We start from the raw sequence: 24,283 nt of genomic DNA, 5'->3' as shown, positions 1-24,283 counted from the left end.
TAATATCAAGATTTCATGAAGAAAAATATATCCTTCAGCAAAGCAGACAGCCTGCTGAACATAAACTTTATGATTGCAATATTCTTACTGACAGTTGGAGACAGATACGATGCATTCTGGACCATTCCATCGATAAATTTAAGACAACTATCAAAAGAGAGTGAATTGCAACGTGCTCTGAGTTCGGCAACTTTTCTAGCAGACTTTATTGCATTTTGTGGTACTTCTCAATAGTAGAAAGCACACCTTGAACCATTACTAAGGTTCACAAGAGATCACCCGATACTTTACTTGCGAATCTTCCACCAAAACGCGATAACAATCTTACATGTGACATTTTCCAGATACGTAATCATAATTAATTTACTTGAATTACCACATTATACGAAATATAACTAATTCTGTAAAATTATGGCCACTCTATCATCGTAATTTCTTTCGAATTACGCATTACGTGATGATTTTCAAATATNATATACATAAAATACATAAAAACGCATACAAAAACACACGTTGTGTACAGTACGTGTGTGTACCTTAAAAATACAATGCACATTAATATATAGTTGACTCATAAGAGAAGTTTCATAAAAAAATTATTTAATCAAAAAAATTGTTTATAGTTTTTAGTAAATATGCAAATAGAATTTATTTTCTTTTTGAAAACATTTATTTTCCAGTAGTTATTGTTCTTTTAAAAACTCATTTTATAAAAGAACTTTTCATATAAAAAGAGTGTGTTCAAAGCACCGATGAAATTTCTTCTCTCTCTATTATATAACCTGTTCAATATTCTGTCATCGCAACATGTCTTGCATACACTGACATTCGACATTTTACTTCCCTTCAACTTATGGTTGAAAATATAAAATTTAAACTAAAAAAAAGTAAAATATCATAAGAACATTACATAATATGGAAACAACGGATCGTTAATGTAATATTGGTAGAGCACAAATGGATAGTAAAAACATTTATATAGCAGTATTAAAGTTTCTTAAATAAATATCTCCCGTAATAATTTTTCAATTTTTAAATTAGATTTTTAAAAATAAATTTTATGTATTGAAATTAATTTATAAATATATATATATGTACTGTACAACACGAAATAATTTAATATATATATATATATATTTAGCATNAGGATGAGGAAGGTTTGCCCTCCCAATCCCTATTTTGAAAACAAAAAAGAGTTTTTTGTAATTTACATAATGTGGAAATGTAAGTGTTTTTTATGATTTAGTTTGTTTCTATGGTATAACATGGTCATGTTTTAATATTTCTTGTTTATTTGAACTAGCACTGAGGAGGGGTTGGAGTACATAATACCAACCCGAAATATATTTGTAGTTCAATGGAAAATAAAAAATAATTTACTAACCAGAAATTGCTGAGAGATACGTTTACCAAAGTGTGTTTTTTTTTGGATTACAGAGACAGATTTACATTTGTAATATACCATACAGCAGGCATGTCAAACTCATATGATATTGCGGGCCACATGATCTATTTTGTATTAAGTCGGGGGCCGCATGTTTTTAAAGTTCAAAAAATTAATAAAATACTATTTTTAGAAAGCACAAAGTAATTTTCTTCACTTATGCACTTTTACAATTGATAACAATCCGAAAACGAATGATCGAATCCTTTCGAAATTTAGAAGAAAATGACGTTGACCTCTCGATTTTCTTGATGAAAGTTCCTTTTCCTGATTAAATAAAAATGAAATTTTCGTTTCTCATAGAGATAGTGGTAAAGGTAATAATATTAACGATCAATGGTTGGCAATCTAAGATTCATGTTTCAGATTGACCCAACACAATTTATCAGCTAGTTTCTTTTCCTTCTTATTTTCTCTTTTTTTTTTTTTTATGAATTTCTATATTTAAAATGCATCATTTCTATAAAAGTTTGTAAAAATTTCATTTAAAATTTAAAATATTAAGAATTTTATGCAACAAATTTACACGTTGAACATGAGTTAAATGCGAAAAAAATCAATAATTATCAATGTGAATTTTTCATTTTTTTCATGATTAAACAGACTTATGAGGCTTATTTTATCGAATGATTTATCGAAAGTAACTAAGAAAAATGATTAAACTTAAATATATTTAACTAAAAAAAGAATATTTTAAAATTTATGCCTTCAAATATTATAATTTCTAAGATGTATATATTAATAAAACCATCAGATTAAGAATATATTAAATCTTAAATTACATATATATAAATATANGTTTTCCCAAAAATCAAAATTTTTTTGTAACTTTTTTCTAGTTTGTAATTTCTATTAATAATGGGATATACGACGAAAGTAGTATCCAAACTATATATTTCAGTTGTAACCCGATTATTGGTTTTCTCATCTTCAATAATCCTCCGTGACACTTTGTGGATGGAGAAGCTTAAATAAGTGCAAACAATATTGTCGATAATTGCTGCATCAAGTTCTATCATTTGGCACTGTCTTGATTATTATAGAAAAATATCTCCTTCGTGATTTCTAAGCTTCGAATTATCTACAATTTCTCTTCATCACACAAAAAAATTAATAATATTATTATTATGAATTATTAATTTTATAAAATATTAGCATCATTTAAGTAAGTATAATCTTACATTCTTGTAATCAAAATAATATATTTTCTACTTTAATGATTGATTATTTTTGTATTTTTCCTACATTTTTTCACTGTTTAGATTATAAATAAAGTGTATTTTTTATTTTTGAATAAGAATTTAAGATATTTTTTATGGAGTATCTTCATGATCTTCCGTATCATAAATAGAGCAGCATCATTGATCCGGAGTTGTTACGGCTAGACACGCATAAAACCAATGTTTATTTGAATATTTTAAAAGGTTTACAAGAATTTTTGAAGTTTTTTTTAAACATATTTTTACATTTTTCCCGCGATATCATTAACTCGAAGAAGAAAAGTATAATTTGTAAAATTGACTTTATTTTTTTTAAGTATTAAAATATTATTTTTATTTATTTTTCTTATCGTCTATATATATCTTTATTTTACGATTAGTTAAGAGTGTAGGAAATTAAAAGTTTTTATTTTTATTGAACAAATACAGATATTAACTACTAACCATATCAAAATGTCAGAGGATGTGCAGACTGAAATTACTGCCAAAAGATATGCTAATGAAGAAGATCGTTAAGCTAATCGTCAGATCAGAAACTCATCTTCGTAGAAAATATTAGAAAGCTATTTAATACATCCGAAGACTCTGATCATTTAAACGATCCTTTTTTGAAATTTATACGTTTCGTTTATGGGTTTTCAAAACTTTTTTCTTTTTTTTGTACATTCTATCGAATTTTTTCGCCATATTTTCATTGATATATACGTAAAAATTTTAGAATTTATTTTGAAAATATAAAACTTTACATTAAACATAGATATAATTAATTTAATTAAGTGAAAGTAACGTTATGTCCAAGCTTCTCAGTATCCACGTAAGCCATTTTTTTGCATATTCTATTGAATTTTTTGGCTTATTTTCTTTAATAAACACGTAAAAAGTTTAAACTTTATAGAATGAGGCTTTATAATTTTAATAAGTAGCATAAAATTTTTAAAATATTACTTAATATAATTAAAAGATGATGTTATTCCTAAGCTTTAAAGTGAAGAAAAAACATAAACTTCAGTATTTGTTGTTTTAAATATAAAATTGTATCATACTCGGTAAAATTCAAGTAAATAAATAAATATATATTTATATAATTTAAAAATAAAAGTTTCGTTTTCAAGAATTTTTATTTTATAATTCAAAACATTAATGATTAATGATATACAATATGAATGTTGTAATTTTCTGGTAAGAGTTTCATGTAAAAATTGGAATTTTTAGCTTGCAATTTCTTTCATTTTTTCCCTACTTATAAAAATAATTTATGCAGCTTAAAAATAGTTTGTATCTCTATTGAGTAGAATAAAAATGTAGTTTTAAATGTAATATAGTGCTTTTCTACGAAATGCAATTCTCTTGGCAAACTCTTTTTGAAGCACCTGATCCATTATTTAAATTTTTTTTTTTATATGCTATCCAGATTTCTAAGTAAAACTCGTTATAAACTTATGCAGGAGTTAAGAAAGTTCTTATGAATTTCAATTAATATAGATCTATAAAAAATAAATTTAGCTGTAATTTATAACTATTTTTATCATATGTTTGGTTATAGTTATAACTTTATTAACGATTTATAAAGTTATATTTTACTGATTAATATTTTTGTGATAATTATCCAGCAGAGAAGGATAATACAAATTTAATTTAAATCTACTTGGATTATAAATAATTACAATTTTCCACAAAAATTAGAAAAATTTGAACTGTCAAAGAGTATTTTATCCTTAAAACTAGCTTGTAAATCATTCTTTAAAGTGAAAATTTAAAGAAAAAAATCAAACTTGAAGCTTACAAATTAATCAGAAAATTCAAAGAAATTCAAGTTTTAAAGCTTACAATTAATCTAATTTCATAGAGAAAAAGATGTTAATTAAATTTTTATGGAGCAAATTCCACCGTAAAATTTGCAAAATAAAGAAACTAATCATGAAAAAATCAAAATTCCGTATTATTAATTTGTTGTTTATCACAAGAATAATCATAAAAAATATACAAATAAATACAAATTACTGAGTAGGTATTGGCGAAGAGTAAATTTTAAATAAATTTTTAAAAAATACTTTTATTTTAATTTTATTAATTAAATATCAGCATGCCTGTTTCTTTAATATTAATGATATGTCAGTCGGATATATCTAAGACAATACCAAGGGAGTCAAAAGTATGTAGTGTTGTAGTATTTGGCAATGTACCAATCGATTGAATTCAGGAGCTGCTACAATTTTATAAAAAGAAAATAACAAAAGAATGTACTGATTATTTATGGGAACTTGTTAGAAATTCTTAATCAGTTGAATTTTTTTAAAATAAAATCAAATAAAACACAAAAAAACAATGCTTCACGATTGTTTTTAAATCTAAGAATAAGCTATAAGTGTAAGAATAATGAACAAAATCTTATTTCTTCCTGTAATATTTAATTTATGAAACGTTCTGTATGTTAATCTGTAGCTACTATTTTAAAATTTTATTATATTACATACTACTTGATGAAGAATTACATTATATTGTAGATGCAATTTAGTTGTATTCATAAATAACAGAAAATACAATAATAATATCAAGTTTATAAGTACAAGAACAAATCCTCATTAAGATATACAACAAAAGTAGTTTTTTGAGTTAAAAAAACACTTAAATGCTCTGACAACATTTAACATAAAACACTTCAAAATTATTGTTTCAATTATAAATTATCANTTGATGATACAGGAAACGGAAAAATAACATTAATAAATAACTGAAGAAGCTGATAGAGGATAAGTAATAGAATATTTTCTTTTAATAAAATTATTTTCTTTTCTAATATTTACTATAAATGTCTATATATATAGACATTTATTTACTCAAAAAAATTTTTTTTGAAAAAATTAAAATTAAAATACAAATCAGTTATGGTAACTTTTTAAAGATGTTCTCTCACAGAAGAGTTTGGATCCATGCCTCACAGTAGTACATTGTTCTTTCTATATTTCTTATATATTATTGGCATTTCAAAATGCATCACAGAGCCTCTCTTGTCTTCTGATAGCCCCTATGACGTATTTTTTTAATAAATCTAAATTATCAATTAAATTATTATTAGTATTTTACTCCAGAGATTTTATTCTAATGTTCAAGAAAATAATAGCAAATCAATTTCCGTTCGATAGACACCTTTTTTCCTTAGCAATAACAAAGACTAATTAAACTTTAAATAAAGGATGTAAGTGATCACTAGTGTTTTTTAATAGCTGAAGGATATATTTAAGACATTCCGTAATCAAATTCAAATTATCATAGTTTTTTGCATGTTAAATGTCTTGCAAAATTTTACAATTTTATTTTTTTTTAATATTTTAAAAATTAAATTTCGATTGTTATGAATTGATATAGAGGTATCCTATGTCTACTCTGAATGTTAGTAAATCTGGGATAGTAATGGAAAGTTAATAATGTTACTTCCTGGTTAATAATCCTTCCTGAAATAAATACTTTATACGTTCCTCGGTGTTAATCCTTTATCGAACAAGTATTTTAATATATTTGTTCCTTGATGTTACTTCTTCCTTGATAAATACTTTCATATGTATGCTTCCTGGTGATAATCCTTCCTGAAATCAGCATTTTAAGATATTAGTTTCCGGACGTAAACCTTCTTGGAATAACTATTTTAATATATTTGTTCCTTGATGTTACACCTTCCTGGAATAAACACTTTTATATATTTGTTTCCTGACGTTAATCCTTTGTAGTAGGCATTTTAATATATTCGTTCCTTGAGCATAATACTTCCTGGAATAAGCATTTTAATTTATTTGTTCCTTCATATTAATCCTTCCTGAAATAAATATTTTATCGTATTTTATCCTAAAATAAGAGATTATATAATATTCTTCTCGGATACCATCGTATCCTAAAATATAGATTTTTCCATATCCTTTCTGCATATTAACCTTACTCTGGATTAAGGATTTTATTGTGTTTTATCATGGATTTGAATATATAAATATCATGAATTATTATTAGTTAATGTCCTGTATAAGTACAGTATATTTAAGTAACGAAGAAAAGAGCCACATTATACCTGATTTAAATTACCGAAAAAATAATATAAATTTGTAAAACTTTTGATCAAAATACTTGTAAAAGTATAAATAATAATTTAATTTATGAAATTCAAATTGATATTTAAAAAAACGTATTGCAACTCTTAAAAACTTCAAATAAATCCTTTAATTTGATAAATATTTTACTTATTTTCTGTATAAAACAGTTAAGAATAAATTACTTCAAACTTTTTCTATGTTATAAATAAAAATTCCATTAACGCAACATTTATCAATTTTTATTATTAGTATTGCCTCAATAAATTACAATTGTTTACAAATTGAATAAAAATAAAGAAGAATAGCAAAGAGCTTCGTTATTTATTATATTGTGTATTGTCTATGTCATTTACGACACCTTCTGGTTTTCGTGCAAACTCGCCACAGTTTTCTATATTATCAGGAACCATAAGTACAGAAAGTCAGTTTAACCTGTCGGGAATATATCTACTGAAGTCCTAAAGGAATTTTTTTTATTTCTTTCCAAACTTCATGCACTGTTATTTTTCTGCCTTACTTTGACGTCCATTTATTTCGAGAAAGAAGAAAAAATAAAAATGATTACAGGTCAAGAAACTAACACCAATAACCCCAAAATAACTCCTATACTTTCTATCAATCACTTTAACCAAAATTGTCTCTAATAGCTTGTGAAGAGAATGATATACTTCAGAGATTTAAGTGTAACTCTTAAGACTTTGAGGTAATCTCAAACTTGCTTCAACACATTTGAATGTGTTAAGCATATAAAAAAAAAACATTTTAAAACATTTATTTAATCGTGTTTACACGCGATAAACATTATCTAATCTATTCAAAACATGTGTAAATATATCTAACATGTTTAAACGTGTCTAAACTTGTCGAAAATGAATATTTAAGCATATTCGAAACAATTGAAGTAAATCTACGTGCTTGAAACATTATTTTAGTGATCCGAAACATGTCTAGACTAGTAAATTGATATTTTAAAACATCGTAAACTTGTTTAAGCGTGTCTAAATTCGTCAAGAATACTTAAGTATATTGGAAACGTCTTGTAGCAAGTCTGGGCAAGTTCAACATTAAGTAAGCAATTCAAAAACACGTCTGGTCATGTCAATCACGTTTAAAAACATAGAAAAACATGTTCAAACATTTCATTCGTAAAATATTTAAAGAAGATAAAAATATTTTAAAAATGTCCGAGTGATAAAACATATCTGAACGGATGGATAAACGTGTTCAGACACATTTAAGCACGATCACAGATGATTATTTTGTATAGATATTAATTAATTTTCGTTTATCCTGGTGTCATTCATACATTATTTAACAACAATATGCTTAAAATAAACACTTTCCCTGATAATAAATTTAAACAAAGTAAAAGTTTATCTAACGAATATTAATAATGTCTTCAACAATTTATGAGCTGTCTGGAGTCGTTTTCAAAATATTAATTGCTTCTTATAAATCCAGATTGCAGTTCAAATATTTAATTACAAATTGCTTTTAGTCGGGAAGAAGAAAATAAAAAAAAATATCACACGCACACACACACACACACACTCACACATGTAAATTAATATTCTACTTTAATAAATTATTCCAATCTTTTCTATGAATTATAATTAAAATAAGAGAATAATTAGATAAATCATTTATCTTTAATTCATGAATATTTTGATGAAATTTAATAGAAGAAAATATTAATTTTTTTAAAGCTATTTTTAAATTAGAAAATCGTTTGAAAAACATTCGATCTGTCAGTAACTCCTTAGAGACTTGTCTCAACTTCTTAGACTTTTTTCCCTCTTCCTTCTTCTCGTACAAACTTTCTAAGATTATTGTTAGAAAGCGTAGTTTGAGGTCTCTTTCAGATCTAACAAGTTACAATCTCTAAACTTTTTCTTTCCTTGAATTGGAAATGTCTAGTAAACATTCACCAATAACTCATGCAGCCGTTTAAATGGAAATATACAAAAGCAAATTTCTTTTGTACAATACGTGCAGAAAGTATAATCTAAAGTAAATATTCTATAAAAAAAAAATATAATCGATACAATTTGAGATTTCAATATCCATAATACAACGTTTTATCGTAAAGTATAAAATAAAAAATAAAATATTTTATTAATTCGAATATAATGCGCACCCTTTTCATGTGTTTTTGAACTTAAATTTGAGGAACTTTTTAGCATAAATACTTGCTATGGAAAATCTAATAGAGGCATCCACAATTGCGTGTACGGTACGGTTTAAGGGGGTGGCGGGGTCTGAAAAGTATTGTACATCGTTGTACACAATGGAGAGGAAGCAGTCAAGGTATTGCCTACGTGGAGTATTTTAGCATACGAATTGAATACTTACATGTCATGTGAATAAACTATCAGTTAGAAAATATTTTCAGAAGTTTTCAGTCATTTATTCAACGTCGGAGAGGTTTATAAACTATTTTTACGTAATTAAAGGGGAGAGTGTTTGCCAAACGTTTGCCATTGTTCACAACAGGAAGGGGAGATCAAAAGTGCATAAAAACATTACTTACATATAATTAATGGAAAGTACCATATTTCTTAAACTCGGAGTGTTTCTTTGCATTTTTTTCACACGATTCTTAAGTTAAAATTAGGGTGCTTCCTGAATTTAGAATATTCTTTGTCACTTTACAGAAGTCCGTATTTAGTAAAAATTTTACAATATTTCCTGTTTATTTTATATTTTCTATTAATTATACTTTGTTTTAAATATATTATTAGCGTTTTCGATCTTTAATAATTTTTTTAAAACAATACTTAGAGGAAGTTGACGAATGTTTCACAAGTTAGTATTTTTAATCAGTAATAGTATAAGCACTTTGGTATATAAATACGTTCCTTAACTGTTTGCTTACGTAAATGAGCCGACAAATGTTAAGTTACACAAAACTAGAATAAGACTTTTTACTTTTTAAAAATACTACTTGTTTTGTCATCTTACCCCATTGGAGGAGCAAGAGTAAGAACACATCGGGGCAATTTGACAGATGATTTAAAAATACAGACAAATGTCAATTATGTTTACATTTGCACCAATGCCCCTTAGGGACGTTCCGTCTTTTTATTTTAAACGATAAAATTAAAAGAAAAGAAGCGAAATACAAACACACAGGTCATACAGGAATTTACAGGAGTAAATCTCTGGTGAATTTTCCGGTATTTTCATAGCTCATGCCACAAACTTTTGCATTTACAACATTGAATCCACTCCTCGTCTAGTGGATATGCCTTATTAGATTTTGAAACATCTCTGTCTTGATTAGCTATCATAATAAATCCCTGCTAAGGCATGTTGACGAATCGTTCACATGCCTCAGTCGTCTTGATCCGTGTTCAACAATGAAAGCTTTCATTATTGCAGAGTTAAGCTTAATTATCAGGGGACGAATTTTGCATCGAAATGAAAGCTAATACCTGATGTAACGCTGAAAAATTCATTTCGCTACTATACAAAATAAAGTACTCAAGGAAAACTTTCCAAAGTTTTTACTGATTGGAAACCGAAGTATTAAACATAACAACTAAAGTACATATAAGAAACCAACCAATAGTTGTCAGATGAGACTTGTTGATGCAACCTCATGTTTACACCAGACAGGTGCTCCCATTTATCTCTAGATTGGCTTAAAAACACGGTTCATCATCTTGCCCCGTCTTCCCATACTTCTAATTATCTCCTGAAAAACGATTATTAAAAGTCGAGATATTTGTGATATTCGAAGTAATAACTATTTTATAGAGAAATTTTGTCCATAATTTCTCTGTATAATTCTCAATATATTGAGAATTAATTGTTTAAGCACATTTAAAAATTCTCTAAAATTTCTAAATAATATTCCATAAATTATTATTTTTACACGATATGCCATTGCTTAATTTACAACAAAATTCGCAATCAAGACGAAATTTTAAGTAAATTTTTAAAAAAATTTTAAGCAGTTAGACAATTTAAAATGCAGAAAAAAAAAACTATTTTAAAATGTTACAAATTAATAAAATTTTTATAAAATCCAAAAAATGATATTTTTATGAATATTATATAAAGCGTGTGAATACTATTTTTACATGTTCGAAATATAATTTTAAAATATATTTTATTTATTTATTTACATAAAATAATTCATAAAATCAGCTCGAATCTAGCATAAATATAAAATATTTAAAGAAACTACATTTAAAATTTAAATCAAATTTATAAATTTAAGAGTTTTATTAGAAGAGGAAGAGGAAGAAGAAGAAGAGAAAGAGTGTTACGTATCGATTAAAAACTAAATCAAAAAATTATTTAATTAGTGAAATTTATTTAAAATATCCGCTTTATCTTGTTATATGCTTGAAATATTATCTAAAACTCGCAGTTTACTCACAGAGATATATGTCGTCGTAGTGAGTTGAAAAGATCGTAAATCAAGCAAACGTTATGTTAATTAGACCGCAGGTTTGCGAGCGCATTATGAACATCCCTAAAGACAAAACTATTCTTTAAATTTATTTCCCTTGTATAATTAAATTGTGAAAAGTTTATATATAAGTTTTTATAAAACGCAATTCTTTCCTTTATTTTTTTTTATTGGAAAAAGAGGAGGGAATTTCGATTTTGTAACTTATTCACTATCTACAGTTACGGATGGTTATTTTCTGACCATCTATCAATTCGATTTTATTCTTCCATTTAAACATTAAAGAAAAGTTAGAAAACATTTCCTGTTGTTTTTAACATGGCATCTGGTTGTAAATCCCTTCGTAATCCCTCAACAAATAACAAATGGAAGCGTGGCACGTTATATCTAAACTTACAGAACAGCAATTCCATTGAAATAGTAATTCTAAGCATTTTACAGGAAACTTTATATCTATAAATTATTATTATTTTTTTATCTAGAATAAAAACTTTATAGCGCGAGCAATTGTTGTTGCATAACTAATTAAAGATTAAATTTTATTTAAAACCGTGTTTACCAACTACTTTTATTTTTTATCTGTTGACTCCAGGATTTCGAGAAAGGTTTTTCGACGGATAATGCACTATTTATAACCTAGAATTCCGAATTTTAGTTATTCTATAAGATTCAAATGAGAGAAGGAAGTTAAACATCCGAGATCATCCATCGTCTTTATAGCAAAATACCACAAGGTATACCTCTGTATAAATAAATACTCGCAATGCGACAGAAAGAGATACGACATGACCTTTCACTTTTACTCAACCATCCAAACTAAACGTAATAGGCACTCTGTTCCGGTAGAAAGTCAAAATGCAGACATACTGGCTGGAGTCCTATAGGGGGTGATGCTAAAAATATTGAGATTTAAAGATTGCTTTACTTTGGACATTATTCTCTTGGCAACGATAAAGTTTTAAAGAAGAAAACTTCTGATACTCCTCCATTCTCTTTAAATCTATTCATTGCAATCCATAAAAGAAATGCCTAGGTTGTCTCGTTTTGTTTTCAAGTACTTATTTGAACTAAATTAGTAAGAAGTTTTTAGAATAACATTGGATAGAAATCATTAAAATTAAAATATTCAAGTTGAATAAGAAAAAGAAAAGGAGGGAAAAAAGAGAGAATCTTCTCCTCCAATGACATTTTCTTTTTAATCACTGGATTTGGCCTGAAGCAAGGAAACCAAACAAGGTGTTTACAAAGCGAAAAATCAGTTGACTGATTATGAAAGTACAGTAATTTGTTTTAAAGAAACTGATAGTGAAATCGTCGACAGAAATATATCTAAACTTAATCTGCCATAAATGAAAGTTGATGATATCGTAATTTTTTTCTTTTCTTGATGGATAGGTTTTGAAAGCTTTTATTGAATGGATTTGCTAAAGTTGGGGTAATAAATGATAGGAATTGTTGTATAGTTAAAACACATTTTTTCAATCACATGTATAAAATTTGTTACTCTTCTGTAGAATAAAATTCGTAAATAAAATCAGAACATTTATAAATCTGTATTGAAATATTGTATCTAGAAGTATGATCCTTCTTTTTTTCGGGTCACACGATGTCTTGAACAGAAAGCAATCAATCAATCGTTCCATAAAAAATGACTCGTAAAAATATATTCATAAAAGAATTTTCGATATTAACAACATCTAATTACAATATCTTAGATTAAGTTCTAATAATAAAAGATCAATATTTTTACTTTAAACTTAACATAAATTATTTCTCAGTATTGCAAATGTGTAGAATTATATCATATTGCTGACAATACTTCTGAAAGCTAAAATAGCACAAACAGCATTGTGCTACTTTAGCTTTCACAAAAAATAATATAAAGTTTATTTTATATAAATGTACATGTTTCCATAATATTTTAAGAAATATTCTCTTTAATTTTATACATTAACATTATAATACTTTCACGAATAATGTATGATACAAGCCCATAAAATATCCTTAGCTATAATAATGTTTATAACAATTCTTGGAAACTCTACGAGGCTATTTAAGTAGATAAACTCTTTAGTAGATAAAAATTAATACTTAATTTGAACTGACAAAAGAAACTTTACCTTGTAAAAATTCATTAACGTTGTAATGCTAACGAAAAAAGAAGATAAATAGAAATGAATTGAAACATTAAAAATTAATTCTTGTTAAATTTTGCATCTGAGGCTGTTACCGTGTACATGTTTAGGAAATGAAGCTTGAAGAACTTTCCTTACTAACTATTTTGTATTCCGCATGGAAGGTCACGGGTCATTACAACACTATCTAAACTCTATGTCATAAAGGAGAAGTAATTTGATTTAATGTTCATCGTATTAAGGTGTATTATTCATTTAATTCCTTTTTATACTGCCAGACATATAACGCTTCGTCATTTCCAATATAAATTTATTCTATACTGTTTTCGTTTCTTTTAAGAATTTAACAATTATCCTTTAATAGTTTTTCTTTCTTCTCTCTTCTGTAATTTTTATATAAATAGAGTTAAACAAATTTTAAATAATACTTTCCTTCCGTGATGTTTAAAAACTGTTTAGGGAATTGAGGTTTTGCAATTCAGATCAAAGACAGTTTTTACATTTCTGATATAACTTGGGCAGGTAAAGAAAAGACTAAAAGATTTGTTGGTTTCTTTATCGTCAAGGGAGAGTTTATTTCTCTTCCTATAAAATCTTGCAGGTTTTAGGACTCTTTTTGTACAATTTCTCAGGAGCCCTATCACTTAAAACAATGATCCCAAGATAGTCAAAATTCTCGATACATGCAAATGATTACCATCGACAGTGAATACACAAAATCTCTTGAGAGAATACTCAATTCTACGCTTGATCGAATCCAAACTTGTCATATACGGTACAACAGAGATTTTCTTTAGATGGAAAACAAATGAAACAGTTTCTTGCAATGTACAGGGTCACAACTTGGAGAAGAAAATGTAATATTTGATGTAAAGTAAGAAATTTTTCACAAATATAATAAGATTTTCTATAGGAAAAAAAACTTAAAAATAAAAGGATTTTTAAAAAATCGTAATTAATCTCTATAAAAAATCGATATTTATAAATAAAATGTAAGGATAATCCTTTGCAATATGAAGAGGTTCTGTGATAAACGAGTAAGAGTTATACAAAACAATATAATAATAATAAAAAATATAATGCAATAAATAATTTTTAACATTCCATTTTATTCTAAGTGATGCGAATAAAAATAATTGTAATTGAGAAACTTTTATTGTACTTTAAAAAAATAGGTAAAATAAAAATGAGAAAAATTTATATTGAAATAGAAAAGTATGTCCAGAAGTTTTTGTCCATGTTCACCAGATATTCGAATATATGGGCTAAAAACTGGAGGTGTGCCAGAGGATGAGTGACCTCGTGCGAAGTCTGATGGTTTCAGGTTATAATAGGGTTGCTTACTGCGGCGACACTTACGGTTTTATGTGTCTACCATCTCACCATAATTGCACTTTTGCTTCATTCTTAATACTTCTCTCTTACAGAATGGAATTGGTTTGTAACAATTAATCCTCCAAATAACGCTTGGGGTTATTGCCTATTCTCTTTTGTTTCATTTTGTTAGAAAAATTCTTTTTTTAAATTTAAATAATTCGAAGCAATTGGCCAGACCGCCTATCCTTTTGTTGACAATAATTCCATCTGGAATTCTTATTCCGGAACGAATTAATCACAAACTGTTCCTATTACTGCTCAGATCGAAACGAGTGAAGCGTAATGGAATCGAAATTTAATGGCAAAATATACATTTATATATTTTTTAAATAGTTTAATTCGTAATTTTTGTTTCTCTAGATTTTTTTAAATGGTGGAATATAAGTGATGCGCTGAAGTCCTTTAAGATTAGCCATTGTAACTCGAACCCACAGTTGGAAGCAACGAGTTTTTTCTTAACGGATTTCTAAGAGCTCAAGTAGAGTGATGTGTCTTTTTTAGACTTGTAGCGTTGAAAAAGCCGTCGTATAACACATTCCGTACATTGTTAAGAATAATACTTTCAAGTAAATGTCAAATTGTACTCTTATACAAAAATGGAATTTACATTTTATTCTTGATAACTGAATTTCGTATTCGTAAGATGAATTAGCTCGATTGCGTACTATAGAATGTTTATATTGAAAAATCACTAGGGAATTTTCCTCCCGTTTATTATATCTAAATAAAGATTTCACTATTCACTTCAATTCATAAATCACATGCAAACAAGAGCATCTATTAATTCTCGTAGAGAAATTCTAAATCTATAATTTGTATCGTAAATATGTTTTTAATTATTTTATTAATATTAACAATTGGCAAGTTATTGACGTGTTTCCAAGAACAATCATTGAATATTCTCTTGAGTTATATTAATGACATTAGATTCGTGAAGTAACAACAATTTGATAATTATGATAAACGACTTAGAATATTCATTTCAAAAACCAAAGATCGATCTAAAAACCGCGATGGACATTAATATATTGAAATAATATCTAAAATAAATTAGCGATAATCACGTAAATAAATTGGAGCAAAAAATCATATTAATAAAATTCAAAATAAAAAAGAAATGATTTATTTTTAGTTTATTTTTCTTCAAAAATAAACCTTTGAAACTTTTACAAATTTATAAATTCTGTGTGTTTTGTTTAATACAAATAGTCGTTTTCTTGGATCGATTTTACATCATTGATGCAGGATTGTGGCTGCAGATATACACAGTTATTTCTTACATTACCTGTTAGATATTTTGAATTTCAGATAATATTTCCTTACAGTTTATATAGAAAATTAAAATTTGATAAAGTTTCTAGGCATTTAATACTTTCGTTTAATTTTATTTCCGTCCTGTTGACCATATTCTCATTATTAAAATACTCGCTTTACATGAGAATAATGTTTAAAGCATTTTAAGTCAGTTCCAGTTAATGTGGCATTAAAATAATGATGAAGGAATTAGAAAATTAAGAAATAAAATTATTATATATATATATAAAAAGAATCAATTTTTCTACATTATTAGACTTTTCGAATTAGTTTATTCAAATTAATTCAATCATTTCTATGTATATATGCAGTGTTCCTACGATAAATGAGTACTTAATTGAAACCGTTATTAAATAGGTTGTTTGCATCTAAGACAGTTATAGCAAGTAGTTATATATTTTCCTTTCTACTGCTAATTTATTAATTATATTTACAGTAAATTTTTTCCTGTTTTCACTACAAGAGACTAGCTGCTTTGCAACAACAATATTTCAATTAAAAAAAGCAGAGAAATTATTAATTACAAGAGAAAATTGCGTTTTTATTACGCATTGTATCAATAAAACAATAAAAAACAAATAACATTTTTGGAAATTCCTATAAACGTAAACATTGCTTAATTTACTGTTATATCATTGCATCTTATAAAAAAATTATTTATATATATTTACACAATTTTTTATATATATCCTTATAAAATTCTTCAGTAAAACTGAGAATTTAATACTAGTATTTCTTTAAAAATGATTAAAAATTGGTACAATTTTTTTAAAAATACGTTAAAAGTTTCTATAATTATAAACAATTTATTTATTATGTTATTTATTATTATATCATTGCATTTATACAGAATATATATTTATATTTACAAAATACNTAACAAAATATTAAATACAATAAATTATATATTAAATTCTATTTATTAATTTATTTAAAAATAAAACATTTATGTAACAATAAATGATTTTTATATAGACGAGTGAAATAACTATTTACGTTTACATATATTATATAATAAATATATAAAAAAAATTATTTAAATAAAAATATCTCATTGCATTGCTCTTGTGGGTCATAGAATATCAATAAAAGCTGGAAATGTCATATTTGGTTAATATTTCCCTTGATATTATTAAAGTAATTTTTTCAATCTCGGTTTATAAAATAAATATAAGAATTTGAAAACAGTATATATTTTAAAAGTATACATGAATTATTATATGTTATTAACAAATTAATTTATGTGAAAATATGAAAAATATCTCACTTTTTATCTAATTTTACTCATAATGTGATATTGTAAGCGTTATTTTTTTATTAAGGAAAATATATAAATAATGTATAAAATATTATATATTTTTATTTAAGAAGTTTTTATGTATTAAATTTGATTTGTTTAAAAAATAAATTTTGTTTCCTTTATTGCTATGAATAAATTCATTAATATAAATATTCACACAATTTTATTATATTACATACTACTTGATGAAGAATTACATTATATTGTAGATGCAATTTAGTTGTATTCATAAATAACAGAAAATACAATAATAATATCAAGTTTATAAGTACAAGAACAAATCCTCATTAAGATATACAACAAAAGTAGTTTTTTGAGTTAAAAAAACACTTAAATGCTCTGACAACATTTAACATAAAACACTTCAAAATTATTGTTTCAATTATAAATTATCACAAATTATAAATAAAAACTTTATACTTAGACTGTAATACCGAAGTAATTCACATCATGATTCATTACGACTAATGTACACAATTACTTAATTTTAATCATAAAGTTACTTTCCACAATAAACTGATATAATAAAACCTTGATAGTTTTCTCTTAAAAGAAAAGGGAAACAAATTAAATAAGCTCTTATCTTAATCTAGATAGAAAGATTTTATTCGTTATTTTTCTATTTTTTGTATTAAAATTCATTCAGAATGACCATATAGCTATTAAAAAGTTTATAATTATTTAACGAGTGTACGATATTTAAAAGACTTTTACAAATTCAAAGCAGCGAAGAAAATATTTCCAAAACTTCATTGACACACACACACACACACACACACACACACACACACACACACACATACACACATGAAAAAATTCATTGATAAAGTGAATAATATTCAAATGATGTGATTTACCTTGTGGGTAATGACTTGTTGCCATTTAAAATTGTTCTTAATGAAATTGTGCGGTGAGAGTAATAAATATAGTTGCTTACATATCGCATGTCTTCTCATCATTTGTGAATCCTTTTTGACTACCTTTACTTGGCAACCTTTGATGATTCTTAATCAAGCTTCTTTAATGAAGTAGCTCTTTTCTTCAGTAATACAGCTCCCTTGTGGTTCACGCATTATAATAAATTGCTTTTGGTAAGAAAAGAACTCGGAAATTGGATTATTATGAAGATTTCATAATCCTTTATTGGGATTTTTTCACTTTCATTACATATGAATAACGTTTTTCCTTCAGTATTCGAAGCGAATTCACAATATAAAATCGTGCTTTTTTGCAAGTATCTTATGTTGTATTTACGGAAACAAACTTAAACTTTAGAAGAACAAAAGTTGTAAATCTTCGACAGACATCATAATTACGATTTTCATATTATTGCTGTCAGTGCATCGACCACTACTAACTCTATTAGATAATTATCAAATTCCAAATGCCTGTCATTGTCACAGGAAGGACTGACCCTATTGGTTTTGACATGGTTGGCATCGTTAGATCACTTACTATATTCTCCCGTGGCAAACAAGCAAATTATCGTCACCTTTAACGGTGCTTGTATAAATCAACTAGAATATTCGCTTTATTCTATACGGTACCAATCTGACAAGGTATGTTTACTTACCCCACGGCTGCTCGTTTGTAGCTTGTCCTTCCACCCAGCCACATAGTCCGGTTAGAAGTACCCAGAGGCTAGTAAGAAATTGATTGGCCTGAAACACCATGGAGAAGATGGTATGGAAGAAGCAGAAATCTGCTTCCTGTTCTAAAGTCATACATCCGACTGCAGTTGAGACGTAGACTATAGAAGAAATCCGACGTAAACTGTTTAAAACGTCACTGTGTATGATGTATATGTAGCAGTGGTGATTTCCACTCCAGCACACATTCCGAGCGATAGTTGTAGCCAGAACGATGACTGTAACCTGCACCAGCTGCTTTTTATCGAACGCCTGGAATTCAATTCCAATTCGCACAACAGTCACTAGAGGGCCTTACGAGCACGGAGCTTGGCGCTTTGTCCCAGCTGACACAGCATTCAGCAGTATTTTAATGACTGAGAACACATATAATGCGGGTATTGTTGTGATTGGCATCATTTGTATTAAACGTGGAAATGTACGAATCAACTGAAAACAACTCCCCTGAATAAAGATCTTATTGCTTTCCAAATGCTTGAAAAATAACTAGCAGCAAAGCCACTTCTTTGTTTCTGTTAATGAGCAGTTTCTTGCGGTTAATGCCATATTATTTTTTTCAAAAAAATACAAACACTCCAACTCAAAAAATATTAAAAGAAACTAATCATTAGTTAGAGTTAAGTCATAACTTTTCTACTAATTATTCTCTATAAGTAGACTAAATTTATATAATGGTGTAACATAAGTCCGTTACTAAGTTTTAAGAAGTCTCACAAGAAAAAATAAAGAAGGAAATTAAAAGTACATTAAAATTTTTTGAACGTTTTAGTACTTTTTTTACTTTCATTTCTTCATCATTTTTAAAGATTTATATTGTATTTTTAGCATTTTTATAATAGAAAAATCAAGAAAGCATACAAAATTTTAGTCATGAAAAACAAATTTTCAAAAACATTTTTAAATTTAATAATCATTATGTTACACAAACAATATAATTATACATTGTATGTATAACATTACTGTACAGTATGCACATTATTATACTGTGTATATAGTTTATGTTCATAAGCTAATGTAATTTGATATCAAAATTAGGTATAGCTTTCGATTATGTAACTTATTTCCTGATTACCCGTTCGTTATACTTATCTTCCTGTTGTCACATTATCCGCTCCCATTATGCTTAACTTTAATGATTTAAATCTCGATTAATCATATGAAATGATGGACATTTTTAATTTATGCTTACATGATAATAAAGTATTTTAAATAATATTCCTTTGAAGAAACTAGCGCAACTACCTGGAAAAGTATGCAATAATATTACTGTTATTGCTATCATTATCATTTAAAAATCGATATTAAATAAAAATTCTAATTAAAATAATGTTATTAAGATATAAGTGAATGAATTCCTTAATTTAGTAATAAAATAAAAATCATTGAAAGTTTTGAAATTTTCATGATATACGGTACATTATAAATCGAATTGAAATTTTATGGCACATTAAATTTTGATTATTATTTATCTTTTATTCTATAATTTAATATTAATTTTAAATTGTGGAAAGCACAAGAATTAATAAATATAACTTATTATTTATAAATTTATTCTGAAAACTTAAATGCTCCGAGGAAAAACATTGCAGACATATTAACAGTTAATTTACTTATAATTATGTTCTGAATAAACTTATATTTCTTTATAATATTAAATAAGTTTAATGAAATTTAAGAACTTTAGAAAATAAAAATTTCCAATTAAATATTAAAATTTTATGGTTTTATTTTTGAAAATTGACTTTATAACCATAATGTTTTTCGAAACCGAATATTTTTAGTTACGAAATTTATAACTAAAAATTTTTTCGTTAATTCGTTAATAAGAATTTTTAAAGCGTTTTTAACGAAATTTAGTCGGAAAATTAACGAAATTTGTGTTTAAATACGTATTTATAATTCTAAAATAATTCTATAACAAGTACAGGTACATACAGTATTTAATACATTATAATTAATACAGTATAAATACAGTAAACAGTATTAAAATATAATATTAAATAATATTGTTTTACTGTATATTGTATTTAATACAGTATAATAAATACAGCATTTAAATAAAAATGAAAATGTATATAAATATTTTTTATATTTTTGTTTAAATATTTACTTTTCAAAGAATTTTGTGTTTAAAATAAATAAATAAATACATTTATTTATAATTATCACTTTAAATCGTTTGTGATGAAGATAGCGATAAGAATGATTTTTAATCAATATATTTAATTAAATCTTTTCATGAATTTACATAACTATTCATAAACATGCAAAGTTTACTATATATTATATAAAGACGAATTTCATAAAATAAATGTACGCAAAAGAGAATTAAAATCAATTGATATCTTCAGATGTATAAAATCATTTTGCGATTTTTCTACATCTGAATATTATGATGATGATTAAATGACATCGATTTATCATGAAAATTTTTGCTTGTGATAATGCCTGGTACCTTAAGATAATGTCGTTAAATAGGTAATGAAAAATTTAAAATGCGGAAACATCTTTATAGGCTGTTCAAAGCAGCATGAAATTCGATTTTACTTTCTTCAAAAAATGGAAAGAAAAAAATAATATTATAAAAAAGTAGTAAGTAATTTGTTATTTAAAATAAATGAATATAAATTTCATATATATATAAAAAAAACCATTTCCATTTCTGTAACTTAAAGAAAGGTTTATTTCCCTCAACTCTTGAAAAATATCAATTGCAAAGAAACGATTGCTTGATGTTGAAGTTGATGAGCCTTCCACAGATGTTTCTGACATATTGTCATCAATTATTGGACGAGAATGAAACTAGAAAGAATCTAATGAATGTGTCGAGGAAGCTTTCTCTCTATAGATATGCCATACATGGTTAAATTTCAGTTAATGGATACATTGGCTTTCTTGAGCAATATCGCAACTTAATGCTATCAATTCAAATCATAACTGAATTTTACATTAACAAATGAATATTAAACATGCAGATAATAAATTACGTTATTAAAAAAATTAAATTGCAATAAAAAATATTCCGATTTAAACAAATTTTTAACNTGCATAAATCTAAATAATTATATATTAAAATAACTCTCAAAAGCATTAAACTTGTAATATCTTAGTTAGAAAGTTGCAAAAATTGTTGAAGATATTTAAGTTTTATATAGAACAATAAATTTAAATATTCAAGGGGTTCTGCTATCCATACACCTTGAATTTTTGAATGCACTGTTGATCATCTATGTAAAAAATTCGTTAATTATGTTATTTTACGATCAAGACGGTCGCCCATGCTATCAAATGTACTTTTGCTTTCTATGAGAAAAAAATTCTTCAGTGTCCATTCATTAATACAAAAACATTTAGCTCTAGGTTAGGGATTTACAACAGAAAAAACGCATTTAAATTTGATATTGATACAATATTATTAAGATATTATTTTAAAAGAAATTCAGTTTTCAATAAAAAAAGAGTGCAGAAAAATTTAAAAGTTCGATGAAAGAAAAAAAAAATTTTACATCACAGAAAAGTTGTCTTGCAGAAGTCTCACCCCAGAGGTGCGTGTTAACAACTACTGATAGAGAAGTGGAACGAATGTTAAACAATAAAATACAATGTTTATAGAAAATATTATTTAAAAATCGTTTTTTATGATTATCTTTTGTGAATTTAAACACTAATTATTGCCAAAGTACTATTTTTACATTCGGTATTTTCTATTCTAATTCCCTATTTTCAATTTTAATTATGTTTATTCGCTTTATAAATTCAAAAATATTTATAAAATCTTTATAGAAATATTAGTTTTCGTTTTCAATTTGTTATTATTTAACTTTATTATTTTTTAAATTAATAATAATAGTAATGAAATCAAAGTTTTAAAATATTTATCAATAAAAATAAGTATATTAATAATATTATTAGTGTTTATATACTCAATTTTTCTGGTTTAAACACATAAAAATAATATTTTCTCTTTAAACTTTATTTATGTTTAATAAAATTAACAAAAATTGTTTTCTAATGATTAGATTTTCGACAAAATATATTAAAAAAGAGCTTTATCTTTATCTTAGAAGAGATCAAGAAAACAACCAAGATTATTTAATCGCAAGTCCAAAGCTAAAGAAAATTTCATAATGTCCTAGTGCCATTTTTCTTTTCCCAATTTAGATTGAATTCCCTTTAGAATTGATTAGAACAAGAAGGCTAAGAACTCTAATAAAACTTTCTACAACTTCAACCATTGAGAAATTTTATTATAAGACATAGAAATCTACCACCAAGATACTTACAGAAATGCTATCATTTTTCCTTAATAAATGGTATTTTTTTCTATTTTATCAAAGAATAATATAATTAATTTTAATTATTTTTTGTATTTTTAAATTAATTTTCAATTATTTTAAATTATAAAAGGATTATTAGTGAATAAAAAACAAAGAACAAAAAATATTTTTCTTACAAAATTCATAAAAATCACTTAAAAATAATAAAAAATATTTATAGAAAAAATATTACAGATTTTTTAAACATTAAAATGATAATAAAAAATACGTTGACTTTTTATTTATTCATTATTTTTCATTCTTTCGGTTAATATAAATTTTTTGTAAAAAAAACTCGTTATTAGTGGAGATTTTTATTATTATTATTATTAAAAATATTTTAAATTTATAAATTAAATAAAAATCTTCATAAAATTTACATTAAAAATTCTCATTAATCTATTCAATTATCACGTTTCTTATTTGTAAAATATTACTCTTAATAACGGAAAAAAAACAATAATTCTTATTATACAATAAAAGTATCAAAAACCTTAAAATTCACTAAAAAATAAATTATATATTTAAAATATTTCAATAAATATTTAATAAATAAGTCAATCTATAAACAGAAGAATAATAAAAAGAAGGAAGAAGAGGAGGATGGGAAGAGAGGAGTAGGAAAAAGATGTTTTTGCATTTAACAACTTTAATAAGATTATGTAGCATTAAAAATAATGAAAAAATAATTTATTTTATATAAGTAAATAAACAAAATAAAAATCGTATTCATTTATTTACAATAATTTTAATATACAAATAGAAATAAATAATTTTTTATAGACACATTCAGTAAACTAACAAGTTGATGAGTTTATCTCACTTCAATTATTTTATGCGATTCAGTTCACTTATATATACAGTATATATATAAACAACGTGTTAAGAATTTTCACAGTGTACTGTTGAAAAAAAATACATATATATGTTACTGTAAATATGTTGTCCTTTCAGGAAAACTGAAAGTAAAAATTTGTCCAGTTAATGGAACAAGCGAGTTGTTTTGCTAGGAAATTTATGAAACATGTA

The 24,283-nt window shown here is 25.5% G+C and overlaps 1 protein-coding gene across 1 annotated transcript in view; it reads right to left on the bottom strand.

Annotated features, from left to right (window-relative positions):
* LOC111623274 (hemicentin-2-like) overlaps positions 1-19,180 on the bottom strand; it is a 140,025-nt gene extending 120,845 nt beyond the window's left edge. The window contains exon 1 of the mRNA XM_023365795.1: positions 18,863-19,180. Within this exon, the coding sequence (XP_023221563.1) occupies positions 18,863-19,013 (151 nt within the window). The 5' untranslated portion in view covers positions 19,014-19,180. The remainder of the gene's footprint in view (positions 1-18,862) is intronic.
* Positions 19,181-24,283: the final 5,103 nt, after the last annotated feature.

The sequence above is a fragment of the Centruroides sculpturatus genome, unplaced genomic scaffold, assembly GCF_000671375.1.
Source record: "Centruroides sculpturatus isolate CEXI.00-Female unplaced genomic scaffold, Cexi_2.0 scaffold302, whole genome shotgun sequence".
Classification (NCBI taxonomy): Eukaryota; Metazoa; Arthropoda; class Arachnida; order Scorpiones; family Buthidae; genus Centruroides; species Centruroides sculpturatus.
Note: the sequence above shows the minus strand (reverse complement) of the source record. Positions and strands in the feature narration are given on the sequence as shown.